General features: G+C 29.1%; 1 protein-coding gene across 1 annotated transcript in view; it reads right to left on the bottom strand.

Annotated features, from left to right (window-relative positions):
* Positions 1-3,726: 3,726 nt before the first annotated feature.
* Positions 3,727-15,049, bottom strand: part of Dcr-2 (Endoribonuclease Dcr-2) — a 39,195-nt gene continuing 27,872 nt past the window's right edge. The window contains exons 20-29 of the mRNA XM_014419825.2: positions 14,628-14,672; positions 11,651-11,749; positions 10,374-10,586; positions 10,165-10,289; positions 9,442-9,619; positions 9,071-9,356; positions 8,775-8,995; positions 7,620-7,788; positions 5,485-5,563; positions 3,727-4,761 (exon numbers count right to left, since the gene is read on the bottom strand). Coding sequence (XP_014275311.1) covers positions 4,596-4,761; positions 5,485-5,563; positions 7,620-7,788; positions 8,775-8,995; positions 9,071-9,356; positions 9,442-9,619; positions 10,165-10,289; positions 10,374-10,586; positions 11,651-11,749; positions 14,628-14,672 — 1,581 coding nt within the window. The 3' untranslated portion in view covers positions 3,727-4,595. The remainder of the gene's footprint in view (positions 4,762-5,484; positions 5,564-7,619; positions 7,789-8,774; positions 8,996-9,070; positions 9,357-9,441; positions 9,620-10,164; positions 10,290-10,373; positions 10,587-11,650; positions 11,750-14,627; positions 14,673-15,049) is intronic.

The raw sequence follows: 15,049 nt of genomic DNA, 5'->3' as shown, positions 1-15,049 counted from the left end.
TACAACATAAGTAAATGCTCACCTTTGATAATTTTAATGGGCAAACAGGAATTTATTTTTCCAATTTAAAAACAAATTAATGTATAAATTTTATCAAAAAAGGTTTTATTTTTTTATTTAAATCAAGACAATAAGGAAAATTCTGAATTCTGAAAAACCTTTGTTTATTTTTTACATTTGTAATATCTTAGTGGTCTCCTTGAAACAATAAATACTGAAAAATATGATGAGTGATACTTCTTTTTGTTATTTTTATGTTATATTTTGGAATCTTCCGATGATGTTACTTGCACTAGCAGTTCAGCAAGAGTCTGCAATGTTGGACAAAATTTGTTTTGACACAAATACACATTTTGAGATAACCTCATTCCAAATAACCGAGTCTCCCGAAATGGTCTCTGTTTGCAGTCAGCTTATATCAAAGAAAAGTCGCACAAAATTGAAATTACATATTTAAGGCAGGTATGTTCGTACCTGGGGTTTAACAGCAACTTTTCCGATAAAATAAACTGATCAGAAGTCCCACATTATTGAATTGATTTTTCATATTTTTTCGATTTTCTCCAAAACGTCTCTAATAATTTTTATTTTACTCTGTGAATTATTATACAATTAAGTGTTATTTAATTTAAATAATTAACCATTTAACATTTTTGCTAGTAGTGAAAAATGGAAAAATATAAACTATGAAAGAATTTGATAATTAACTTGAGGGAACAGGAGAAAAAATATGTTTATCAGGTTAGAAATTATATTTCTGGTAGAGTACCAATATAGACCTATTATATATCGTTGGAAAGCTTAAATTTTAAAAATATAATATTTAATGTATAAGATAAGGGAAAAACATATAAAATGTTAAAACTTCGATTAATGAGGCATTCGTTGTAAAACATGGTTACAAATGTTTTATAAATTGAAGTTTTTGACATCACTAACTTTTTCAAGGCTGAGAGAATAACATTGATATGAAGTTATGGTAAGTGAAATCCTGGTTGAAGGTGGACCATTGTAAGTAACTAATAATTTAAAATTGTAAAAGTTGTCAATTTTGTAGTTACCATGTTTTTCAGTACAAGTACTTTTCTGAAACCTGCTGAAATTGAAGACAGTCAATCTGACAACTGATCGACTCATTTGGAAAATTAGTGTGGGAAAGTATTGGGACAGTGAATAATATAATAATAGTCGGAAAGGGGGAGATGGACCATATCAAAATAGAAATAGGCAAATGGTCGACTGCCTTTCAAGATATTATGAAAGTTAAAAATTTTAATTCTGCGGATTTCGACAGGGCAGTAGGCGATTTCTTGAATTTCCTAAAAATATTAAAGCCAAACTGACGGGTCCACAGCAACCTGCCATCAAATTCTATAAAATGAGGAAAAAAAAATAAAACCGAAATGGCTGACAAGGGTGCAGGGAAGGTTTCGAATCCGCAGAGAGCTAATAAGGCAGATAGGAACCGTCGGCAGGAGCAGTACCATTATGAATTAGTCCAATACAATTATTATAATAGAAGGAAAAAAGTGGTACAGAGCATTATGAACGCCAACGCCCCCAAGCAATACCCATTAAAGATAGCCGACTTAGAGAAACATTTCAGAAGCCTCTTTGAAAAAGAGAATCTCCGCAACGTGCGGATTATGAGAAATGCAGGGTCAGAATGGGTGAACGCCCTTAAACTTAATATCAACTACGCACCCCTGTGTGGAGTCCCTGGACCCAGTGGAAAGCAAGGAGAAGTTGGGTTTCTCTGTTGCAAATGTGGTGGAGAGTCTGAAACACCAGCTCATGTGCTGGGAAAGTGCCCCAACCCCTCCTTATAATACGTTGGCACCACAGGGTCAAGGAAGAATTGATGAAGTTCCTTGAAAGAAAAGACTTCACCTGCTTCGAGGAGGTCTATTGTGTTGACACCGACAGATCCGTAAGATATGCCGATATTATCCCATTTATAAAAATCGGAGGCACGGCTCTGGTCTTGGATCTGACAGTAAGATTTGAAAGTATTGACCTCGAATAGGAAGGTGGAGTGGAAAGGGGAAAAAAGGAAATATATGAAAAATGCATCCCTTTCCTTAAGGAAAAATTCTGTGAGTCCTTCGGAGAGAGAGAGTTCACCGTGAGAGGCCTCTGGTTTGGATCTCATGGAACAATACCAAATAGAACAAGGAGCTTCTTAGAAGGCCTAGGTGTTAGCATCTGGGATATTGCAATCTTAGCAGAAAATATTATTTTGGACTCCCTGGGGATCATACACCATCACCTGGATGGGAATTAGTAGCTCGGAGATTATTCATTGATTTATTTTAATTTGTGGACCTGCCGATTTGTGTGTTTTATCTTATCTATTCATTAAATTATTTTATTTTATTAGTACTATTATTTATTTATTTTTTTAAAACTTATTTATCCATTCAAGTGTTTCTTTTAACCGGCTTTTTATTATATTTTCCTATGAATCTATGTGTTAGTCTTGTTCTCTTAGAATGTATTTATTGGTTTGTTTTTTGGTAAACTGATCTACTGCTGTGACTATTATTAATGGTCTGATCTCACATTGCCGTCTAATAGTGAATATGTTTAGCGGGTCACTGGAGAGGATCTAGAAGGGTGAATTTGTTGATCGGATGAGTTAAAAATTGTGAAATTGAAGGAACAGAAAAGGGGGAAAAAAAAGGAATGAATTGAAATATTTGTATTTGGCCTATAGACTGAAATTGATTGTAAAAGGAAACTGTAGGGAAAAAAAAACACAGTTTTCTTTCTATTTTATTATACCATTTAATTATATGTAATTTATATATGTCCGATTAGTATGCTGTGTATGTAGCAACCTGATGTATTTGGGCAGCATAGATGAATAAAGTATCTTTGTGATGAGCAAGGCTGAGTTTCGACTCAGGTCGGATGGTAAGTGAAAGTTGTGTGATACATGCACCACACCGGATTTTGTAATTACTTTTTGGCCTATGACTGGATTCTGTGTAAGGGTATCCTGCCCTGAAATCTTTCTTGGGAGTTTTACTATAAATGCCTACTGGGACTTAGGTTAGTAGATTTCTTTATTCATTTATGAGTTATCAAAGCCTCCTTTTGCTCTTCATAACAAATGCAATCGTGTGATCATTCTGAAGACTTTCTTAGTGAACATGTGACAATGAATTTGTAACAATGTAAACTTGTTATACAGACAAGGTTCTCCCTTGATTCATAACTGTAGACAAAACATAAAAATGCCTTTATACTGCCAAGATGAAGGAACAGTGAATTTTTAAAGGCTAAGATGGTTTTTGGGATGAATATGGAATTATCCTCATCGACTATTTATTAGAAAAGAGACAATCACTGGACAGTACTATGTCTCATCATACAGTGATTAAGTGAGAAAATAAAGGAAAAATTTCCTGATACAAACAAAATAAAAACTTTCATCAAGACATTGTATGTTTGCACACATGTACATTTTAATGGTTAAAACTGAGGAATTAATGTTTGAATTAGAAGACCAGCCACTGTATTTGGCCTACAGTAACTTCTTTTTAATTACTGATTTTAAAAAATGGCTCAGTGGACAACATTTGATGCACTTATTGATCCCTCCCCTCTTCTAAGGATGTAAGCAACCAAAAAAGTCACATAATTTGATGTAATAATCAACTGTTTTTAGAGCAGAAACTAATAACTTAATTTTTAAAAATAATATCTATTTGGGAATGAAAATACCTTTCTCACCATTCTTTTTATTAACAAAACTATAATAAAATATGGAATTTATATTAATCAAAGTAATATAACTTTCATACATTATAATGATTTGGCAATTCAACAATTGAAGAGTCCACAAGAAGAATGATTTTAGTCACAAAAATTTAAACTCGATGAAATTGAAATAAAAATTCAAGCTCAATGTTTTGTTTTAAATTAGATAATTAAATTTCACAATAAAAAAAAACAATAATAAATGAAACTACAAACATTACCTACAATATAACTTGTATATGTAATAATCATTGGAAATGAAATCACCATTCCATAGCACTTCTCATACTTCACAAGAAGCCATGGCAAAATTAATTTACAAAAAGTGAACTAAAATCATTTTTCCCATGAAATCCTCAATTGCTTACATAAACATAAAACAACTAGCATTACAATTATACAGTAAAACATGAAAATCATCATTATTACTTTGCATATTTATAAACATGCTATCGACATAATTACAAGAAGGAATGATACATTTAACACAAAATAAAAAATGTGACTATATTTAATACAACATATATATTAAAAAATATATGCATATATATAAAATAACTTTAAATTGCCATAAATAACATCACATGATTTTGTTTCTTACATTCAGTCTTCAAATATTTTTTGATTACCTAATGTTGCTATAATGTATATTATTACATTAACAAGCTATATATTTTAAATTAAAAAAAAACTTAAAGAACTTATCTTAAAATATAACTTTACATTTTACGGTTGAAAACAAAAATATTTAAAAAATAATAAAGATTATTTACAATAAAAATTTAAAACATTCAACAAATATAATAAAACAGCTATCATTTACTATTTAATCACATTGGATCAAGATAGTAATGCCTCAGAGCTACTTTGGCGGCAGCTAGTTTAGCTTGGTTTTTATTCTCTCCTACTCCAATGAATCTCATCCTGTCATTCTTAGCAGTAACTATAAGAGGTACCATGACAATAGTTTGGTTCTCATTTAGGAATCTTGGTTTCCTGAAAAACGTTACAGTAAATAATATAATGTCTAATAAAGTATCAATACTCTAAATAATTTAATTGTCCAACCTGGCCATCTTCAAGTAAAATTTTAACTATAAATTCACAGCCTCACGTCTGACTATTAAAAATGTTTGCTGGCTATTCTACCCAAGTCTAATAAAATGAGTCAAATTAACTTATGTATGTCCCTTTTCATTAAAATATTAATTGCAAATAATCTAAACACTGATCACTCACTTATCAACAATATCATTTAATATAAAAAAATTAAAATAAAATTGATAAGTGAGTGATATAACTGTTTAAATTACTTGCAACTAAAAGTATTTATATTTGAATGAAATTGTGATGTGCAGATGTTAATTTGACTCATTTTATAAAACCTGAGATGAAAAGCGTGCAAAATGTTTAAAAGTGGGATGTGAGGCTATGAATCTAGTTATGATGGTCCTTAAGGTTGGCCAGGTTGAACATTTGAAGTATTAATAAAGAAAGTTGAGGCTCAATTGGATAAAATTTACTTCTACATTAGAAGTATACAATTTTTTATTTATTAAAAATTGAAAAGGTACATGCATATTTCAAAAGAATTTTATTAATTCCAATAAATAAAACACAATTGAATTATTTTTAATAAGTAGTTTAAATTATAAAAAAATATTCTGACATATTTAATATTACTGGAAGTTAATTAATAAAAAATGTAAAAAAACTCACTCAAAACACGGTGCTGGAATTGGAAATTTTTCATAAAGTAGCCGAATACTGTTCTTAGGAATATTTCTCATAAATTCCTCTAAGGGAAGAAAAAAGTAATATATAAATTAAATTTATACATGATAAAATAGAAAAATGAAGTTGTACAATATCCACTAAAAGGTGATAGACTTGTACAGAATTCATTATTTATCCCTTGAATAATGTCTTATATTAAATTTATTAGTTGATAAGCAAAAATAGATATCCTCTATTTTCTATTTTTTAACCCTTTAAACTCAAAAGGTAGTGTGAGGATAGAGAACCAATAGGTGTAATAGGAAGACACAGGGCTGGTGCAACATAAGCGCAAGGTCATTGCAGCAGCCGCTTTTTATTAATATTTTCTCCTTACTTGTACAATTTTTGAAGTTTCCCATTCTTCTTTGCGACTTAGACTTTAGACACAGCTCAAAAAATATCAGAATAAATAAATGAAGATGAACCAAACGCTACTTTGTAAGAGATTTCAGATGAGTAATAGGCCTTTGTATCACAGTACCAGTTTTGGGAAGGAACAGAATGAAGTTTGACTGGAGACATCAAAACCAAAATATTTAAAAAAATGAGTTTAATGTAAAACTTTGCAGGTAGATAAATATTATATATAAAACTATATTTGTATTAGTCAAGTAACATCATAACACACACATATAGAAAAGAATTAATAAATGGAATATGGTCCAGGTGCGGTCAAATTAAACTCAAATAGTAATATTTTGTACTATTTTTATTTGAGCCAATGTTTCGCCCCACGTTGTAAGGCTGTTTTGACGGAAGTCAAAGAATTATACTTCTATATTATCTTATAGAAAAGAATTGTACTTTTGGAAAAATAAAACTATAGAATACTAATGAAACAGTTCAAATAATCAGGTTTAATATATACACATAAAAAGTTGAGACAAAGTTCTATAGCATATTAGATAGATTCAATACTTCAGCTATTATCTGATGTTCTCCTTCAAAGATAAAAATTTATGTAATTGAAAATCAGATAAAAAATAAATTAACTGGTGAATTAAAATAAATATATAAGATTGTAAAATATCAATATCGTCGATATGCATTGTTAAAAAAACATTGTAATATTAATATATTGTATCAATTTCCCAAATCTAAACCCATCCCACATATATGTGGCTAGAGCATTGGGGGCATGGATTTTACTACCCGTTTATGTGTGCCTGAAACACTGGAGGCACAAACGTTACTGCCCACATAAATGTGGCAAGAGCAGTTAAAGGGTTAACATTATTACATCTTTTCAAGATAATTTTTAAAAATTACAAGCATGAATGATTTTGTTGATGACCTTATTTTCTATTAACTAAAACTGTTATACCTGTCATATCTATATAAAAATAAAAAATTAATTTTTTCTTATAATATGTAGGGAAGCAATGAAATAAAAAAGGCTTTTTGAGCCTTCTATGACCAAAATTTGTAATGTAAGTTTGTTGGGGGGTGCGGTCAGGAAAGAACAACATAAATAAACAAAACCATATTTATTTATTTTATGTCGACGTTTCGACCTGAATTTCAGGTCTTCATCAGGGGTTATGGCGTAGAAGGTAGGCCTGCAACCATGCCTACCTTCTACGCCATAACCCCTGATGAAGACCTGAAATTCAGGTCGAAACGACATAAAATAAATAAATATGGTTTTGTTTATTTATGTTGTTCTTTGCTGACCGCACCCTCCCTCCCCCCCGACAAACTTCTCCAATCATTAATCTACGGTCAACTATCTACACCTCATAATGTAAGTTTGGTTTGATCTCAAGATTATAATTTTTTTTCTAAAGCGATTTTAGATAGCAATAAAAATACAAATCTATTAAAACAGAAAAACAAGTAATTAGATATACTTAAAGGAATCATAAATAATATAATTTTCCAGCAGAGTTCATTTTAATGAATATAGAGAATATAAAGAACTTCATGGATAATTTTATTTGCGACATAATATGGAGCAATGAGATTTTTGGGTAGTAAGGATTAGATTTATGAACAAATACATAAATGAATATTATATTAAATAAATGATTATTTAAATGTAAATGCATTAGCGATAAAAATACAACCAACATTACCTATTTCGTTGTGCATTAATTTATAGAAAATTTTCCAAACAGTATTTAGAGATTTTCCACTATCTAAGTAAACTGCAGCAGCTAATGATTCAAAAAGGTCACCCAAAACCTTTGGCACATCCACAATTTCAGCAGCTTCTACATCATTTTCACTCAGAAGGAATAATATCTGGAGTAAAAACAAATAATTTAATAAGAAACATTAATAATGATAATGAATGTAAAAAAAATGATGCCAAAGCAATATTCTCCCCTAAATAATACACAGTTCTCCAATATAGTGCCTCACGTTACTGATTGATAATACATGGATTTATTATAATTTTTACCTCAGTTTATTATCAAAGCATGAAATGATAAAATAAATAAATTCGTTACCAGGGGTAGTTAACAACCTAAAAACAGAAATACAGTAGCCTCTTGTTAATCAGAACCATATGTAAAACAAAAAAATTATAAAGATTGTGAAGATTCGGGATTTTAAGTACTTAAGGTTATGTTAGGGATAAAAATGAAGTGAAATTGAAAAAACAAATGTGTTAAATAAGGACACTCAGCTATATTATATAACTGGGTTAGAAGTGATAATTTTGCTAATATTGTTTTTCTTTTCTATCTAACTCTACCTGAACTAAATTTTTTAAAGGGACGGAAATAACTTTAAAAAATAATTAAACAAGAGAATTCATGAATAATATATTAACTATTGTAAAAATACTTTTAGTATACTAATTTTGTTTTTAAATTGATAAGTTATCAAGTTATTAACAAAGTTATCTTTTTCCTTGTTCGGCAATAATGGTTTTAATTACTTCTGAATAGAGAGAGCCAACTGTATTAAAAATAATCAACCCAATAACATAAAAATTTAGATTAGTATTTAAGCCAATTTATTTCTATAAAGCAAGTTCTAATATAGTACTAGAAGATCTGGAATAATATTTTGCCTGTCTACTCAAAAAGTCCTATGTTCTACCAGATTTCCCTGCCTGTTAATAGTACTTTAAAGTGCACCATTCTAACACTAAACAAATTATCTTGAAAAACTTAAGAAACTTAAACTAAACTACGTATAGTGGATGCTACAATACATTTTTAATACAAATGCAAAATATAGATATTGAATAAACACAGTTAAAAAAATTCAATTCATACCTCTGCTCCTATTTTATGGTTTCGCTTCTCTTGGTGTTCAACAAATCTCTTAATGATATCCGTTAATTTACAAGTCTTAGTAAGCATAAATTTATGGAAGCCATAACGTACAGTCAAACATGCAAATGTAACATTATTTACTAAAGCAGATCTAAGATCTGTTAGTTCACCAGGTGATATATTTTTGCATTTATTATATATGTGGGAAGTTATCAAGAAGTCTAAACAGACAAAAAAAATATTTTAAGAGATACAATATGTGAAGAACTACATTTGATATTGAAAAAAATAAATACCTAAAATTGCATCACCAAGAAATTCCAGTCTTTGATAGCAATCAGTGAAGTTTTGCCTAAATGAACAATGGGTTAGAGCTTGTAAGAGGTAACTTCTGTTCCTGAATCTGTACCCCAAAATTGATTCTATAACTTCCGGCATGACAAGCACATCATTAACATCACCTGAATCCAGTATCTGAGCACTAGGTGCTGGTTCATATAATACTTTATCAATATCGCACATATTTTCTGGGAGAATTTTTAACCATTTACACAGCTTGAATGCTCCTTCGATGCCACATGCCTGTGTAAAATGTTAACAAGATAAATAAATATTCTGCACTTAAAAAATACTCTTAAATACATCATACAATAATAGAGCTATATACCTCAAGGTAGACTCCTATAAGGGCTTCGACAGCATCAGCTATAACTTTGTCAACAACGCACTGCTGCCCTATAACTCCCAGGCTGCTATGAGTACTTTCATCAGCTGGTGACGAATTACAGAATAATTCATGAATTTTTGACCTAGTTTCTTCATTCAAAACAGCAGTATCTCTTTCTCTGATAAAATTATTAGAGAGTTTTAGTAAAAAGGATTGAAATCACTTTTTTGAAAGGTATATGATATATTGTTAGTTGAGGCGAGATAATTTTAAAAAAATAACAACAGGAGACATGATTGGGGAAAGGTGATATGTCACAAATCTACGAAAAATTGAATTTAATGTTAATTTATTCTTATTTTAAACTAAAATATAAATTTTTAACTTGTGAAGACATACACAATTTAAGGTTTAGAAGTATTAAAGAAGATGCAAGATAAAAAGGAATATTTACAATATTCTTCGAAGCAAAGATCTCTAATTTTTCTAAAACCTCATATAACACTTTCATCCACAATTAATAGGCTATTAATTAATAATGTTCTGCAATATTTCTTCTCCATTTCTTAATACCTGGTAACTTTTTTAATTTGCTCCTCACAAAAGTCAGGAGTTAGAGAAGAAATAAAGTCAAGGGAGAGAGGTATTACATATACTATTGCCATAGTGAAATATTAAAGTTTCAACATTGTAGAATTAATAGCTATGAAAAAGAATACTGACTTTTTTGTGAGACTTATTTGATAGAGCACAGAAGGCGGAATTTTAGCATTTATTATAACTTTTTTAATGCTTTCCAAAATTGTAAATCCAGGAACTTCCCAGTCATCAGGAATGAAGTCATTAACCTTTAAAAAAGAAAAATATAAAGAATATTAAATTAATATATATTTTTTAAAAGTATTTATTATAACAATAGAAAAATAGGAAACCTTCAAAATTTTTCCCAGGCTTAAATATTTTCCACTGTAATAAAGATTTCTATTCCCAATTATTTTTCCTTTGATACTGCTCAATTTCCCTTCATCCTTGTTTTCGAAATGAACGAATAATATCAAGGAAACTAAAAACTTCAAAAAAGAATCACCCAATGTTTCCAACCTTTCATAATTCATAACATCATTAGAAGAGCTTGCAGTAAGAGCCTGAAAAAGGACAAATTAAAAACTTTAATATAGAATAATTATAAATTAGTTTTGATCAGGTAATAGCAAGTAGGCAATGATAATAAAATGGTGGACAAATTATACCATTTAACTTGACCTAATCTTAAGGTAGACAGAAGTAACTTTAACCGTTGTCACTTATAAGATATTAATATTACTAATAATAACGATAATAATATAGCCACCTAGCTGTATATTGAAGATAATTCAAAAAGAAACATTTTTTATTCAAAATTCTATTTTTGATTCATATGAAAATTGATTATTTTCCTTTTTGTTTTTGTTTTACATATTATAATATTTTATATTCTACTAAATAAATTAGTAATAAACACATTAAAAATTAACAGTAGAGTAATGATTGATTCCAAAAGAATATGGAAAGCCTCAGAATGGCAGGAACAAAGGAAGGTTTCACTAAATTGAAAGGCTCAAAAAAGTAGGGAAACAAATAGAAGGTTTGAGAGATTTATATTAGGAGATGAAAAAAACTGGTCTAACTTAATAATTTGTTCTCTTTCATCAATCAACAACTCCTCAATGGTCACATAAAACAAATCAGAAGTATAAATACAAAGAAAAAATTAATTTAAAAAAAAATGTTGCCTTAGTGAAGAGTAGTACTTTCCAACTGAGTAGGACTTCCATTTTTTTTTTTTTAACCCCTGCCTAGTCAGTAGTTACATCAATTTCTTAAATCTTTTTTACTGACTAATAAAAATTAACTAAAAATACATGTCAGAGCATTAATTACAAATATTCGCTAGTTTTTCATATGGCAAATTAAAAAAAATATCTTTTTTTTTTCTTAAATCATAATTCATAAATAACGAGTTGCTGGGGTAAGTAAAAAAAAAAAAAAAAATTGAGTAATTTTTTAAATATATTTTACTTCCATTGTGGACTGCCTGATTATTGAATTTTAATAAACTTTGGGATTGTACAATGAAGTTTTATTCATGGAACACAATAAATAAAATGCTAAGAAGTTCAACTAATGATAATAAAAGTTTCACTAAAATAATGATAATAAAATCAATTACCTTCAATATTGAACCAAGTTCTGGCCCAAGAACGCAGTTTTTATCAGACAGAATAGGAATTTCAGGTGCGTTAACTTTTGGTGGCCTCATTATATTGCTCTGAAAAAATCAAATATGAATGAAACAAAAAAGTTCATTTCATTGAAAAATATTTTTAAAAAAATCATATAAATTTTTAAATATCAACTTTAGCAGGCAGTCGCCCTTGATCATATCGGTTATTGATACTCACATATACTTTTTTGAATTTAGCTAAACCAGCCTTCAAAGATTTTATGAAACATTTAGACTGTTTCAAAGCAGGTTTAATGCCTGGTAAGCCTCCTTTTCGATCCCACAGGTTTTTAATCTGATTACAAAGGTGATTGATGTATGGGCCCGAACTTATATACAAAGAACAGAAATTCCTTTCAAGGAATTTCACTTTAGTAAAGAGGTGTTAAAATTTATAATAAAATTTTTCAGATTTCAAAAAGTATCGACATGTGCCTTATTTATTCATAATAGTCCAAGAGCTCAAAGGGAAAAAGAAAGACAGTTCACTGATTCATCAAACAGGTTAATAATTTTTTCAAATGGCTCAACAAGCGCTTTAACACCTATATTTGGTGGTTTGGTCTCCTAAATAACTCGTTTTTTAACGTTAAGAAAGTATATTTGATATTTGATAATTATATTTTTCCATCAATGAAGTGGAAAGGTTGAACTACAGTTCAAGAGTCCAAGAGGAGAAAAAAAAAAGTTATTTCACCCCAATATTTGATTTCTTTAATGAAACCTTTATACAGCTAAGAGTTTAAATTTATGAACATAGTAAGAGGAAATTAAAAATGGCATCTGTTCAGAACATTTCGATGATTATTTATGAGTTTTAATAAGTAAAAAAGAAATAGTGTGTTATTTCCATTAAGTTTTTGCTTAGCCTAAACAAGAGGTACAGTAACTGTCATTAAACTGTAGAAAATATTTAAGATGCAATTATTTCAGGTATTAAATGCCTCCTGAAATTTATTTTATTTCAGAAAAACCTAAAATATTTGCTCATTTTTCATTCGGAGCTCCATATTATTAAAACTACCGATAACAAAACTTCAAACATTATCATTTAAAGTAAAACAAATTCTCTAACATATCAGTCCTAACAGGCATCTGTATATCCAATGCTTTCTATAATAATAGCTTTCCGCATTCAAAATTTTTTTCTGAATAACTAGAAATCAATATTTTGGCAAATATTATAAAAACTACTATTCCTATAAAGATAAATACGATAAACTACTTTACATTGCATTCAATAGTTTTAATTTGAGTACTAAGAAACATTTGAAAGTCAAATGGTCCTTAATATATAGCTTTCATAAATCAAAAATTTTGTCCGAACAACTAGAAATCAACATTTTGTGAATTTATTTTGGCAAATACAAAAACTACTACTCCTATAAGGATGAACATTGTAAACTACTTTATAGTACATTAAACCAGTTTTATTTTGAGTGCTTATCTCTGAACCTATTGAACATTAATAGCTCTATTAGGGCTCATATTTGATCAAATTTACTCTATTTTAAATTATGTTAAACATGTTCCATTAGCTCTTTTTTTTTATGTTGTAAATAGCTTTAAAGAAAATAAGGTAAAAATGAAATTTATTTAACGATTTGACAGCCAAAATTTATTTTTTTTATTCCCTCTAATTATGGTTGGTAAACTCATCAATTTTGACTAGTAACTTAATACATAGTTTTCTTTTAAGTAATCAAAAATTGCACATAGGCAAAGACAAAAGTGAGCAAAAGAATATAGCTTTTCACAAAAGTGGCAGAAAAAAACTTTACCTTCTTATTTCCTGAAAGATTAGAGGAGTGATAAATTTAAAGAATCTTTGGTAAATTTATAATATAAAAGTACATGCTGCAAATTCCATGACATTAAATTTGTATTTCACAAATAAAAATGATTGCTATTACCTTTTGTCAGTAAACAATAAAATTAAGAGGTACAATGTATCACCATTACTAATCCTAATTTCATATGAGCCAAAAACTAAGAGGTATGAAAAACGGAAATTTCGAGTTAGTTCAAAAGTTGAATTTCGGATGGTGTCTGCATAATGCACCACTAGCTTGGCAAACTGGTTTCTTTTGTATCAGTACTAAACCTAGTTTCATATGAGTAAAAAAATCTGAGAGGTATGAAATAAATAGATTTTTGAATTTTGGATTGTGTTCTTACAACACACGGCACAGCACAAGATTGGCAGATTAGTTTCTTTTGTGTCAGTACTAACTCTAGTTTCAAATGAGTAAAAAGCTAAGAGAAATGAAATGACTCGAAAAATGGACTTTTTGTTATGTTATCAGATGGCTGCCATTTTCAATTCTCCCTGAACATGATTGGCAGACACATCAATTTTGACTCCAAACTGTGTGTAGTTTACACTAATGATTTCAAACTTTGGGGTGAAATAACCGCCTATTTTACTTCAGGCTCTTGGTGGACTGTTTACGTTACACAACAATAAGTCGGTAATTTCAAAACAAATTACATACTAAATTTATCCACTTTCTCACATATTGTTAATATGATCAAGCTAATAATTTCCTTAACAAGAGGGATAAACCAACAGATATTTACAAAATCAATTATTAATTTATTTTTGCATAGAAAATATTTGAAAGGCAAGGAAGATCTGAAGTACAGTTTGATTTTTAGTGTGTTGTATACTAATAATCCAGGTTCGGTCAACAATGAGTTTTATCTATAAGGTCAAACATTGAAATTATTAACAAAAAGCAAATTTAAACCATCAACTAGGCATCTCATCCCATCAAACTTTGCAGACTTAATTAATTATTGTTATTATCTGTGCTGTAATTTAAGGAAAAAAATAGCTAAATAATTTTGAAAATAGTGGCACTGGCCAGCCTGGTTAATAATTTATAACAGTTCTAATAACATAAAATTGAAATATACTTACTTTTTTTACAGATGAGCCTCTTTCCGAAACCATACCATTTGACCTCTACAATAAAATCATTATTAATTCAAAAACACAAGAAAAAAAATCTATTTTAATAACTAGGTAGCACATCTAAATTTTTAGTTTGCACTGAATCTCATATGCAGATATTATAAAAGAAATGATTATTTGATATTTTGTATAGGTAATAAAAGGTTCTGTCAAAATTATGTATAGAGATGGTTCAGGTTAACTAAAATTCTAGTTTTCTGAAACCAATCTATTGATTGGTATCAAATAAATTATTAATTTTTCAGTATAAAACTAACAAAACAGTATACATAATATTTTCTAATTAATTAAAAAGAATATGCACATTGGTGAGTAAACATGCCCACTACAACGTTTTTAAAACGGCTTTTTTAATTCTAAGTTTGACC

Source organism: Halyomorpha halys, unplaced genomic scaffold (assembly GCF_000696795.3).
Source record: "Halyomorpha halys isolate HHAL.00 unplaced genomic scaffold, Hhal_1.1 Scaffold252.1, whole genome shotgun sequence".
In the NCBI taxonomy this organism is placed as follows: Eukaryota; Metazoa; Arthropoda; class Insecta; order Hemiptera; family Pentatomidae; genus Halyomorpha; species Halyomorpha halys.
The sequence above is the reverse complement of the archived record's forward strand: the minus strand, read 5'-3'. Positions and strand labels throughout refer to the sequence as shown.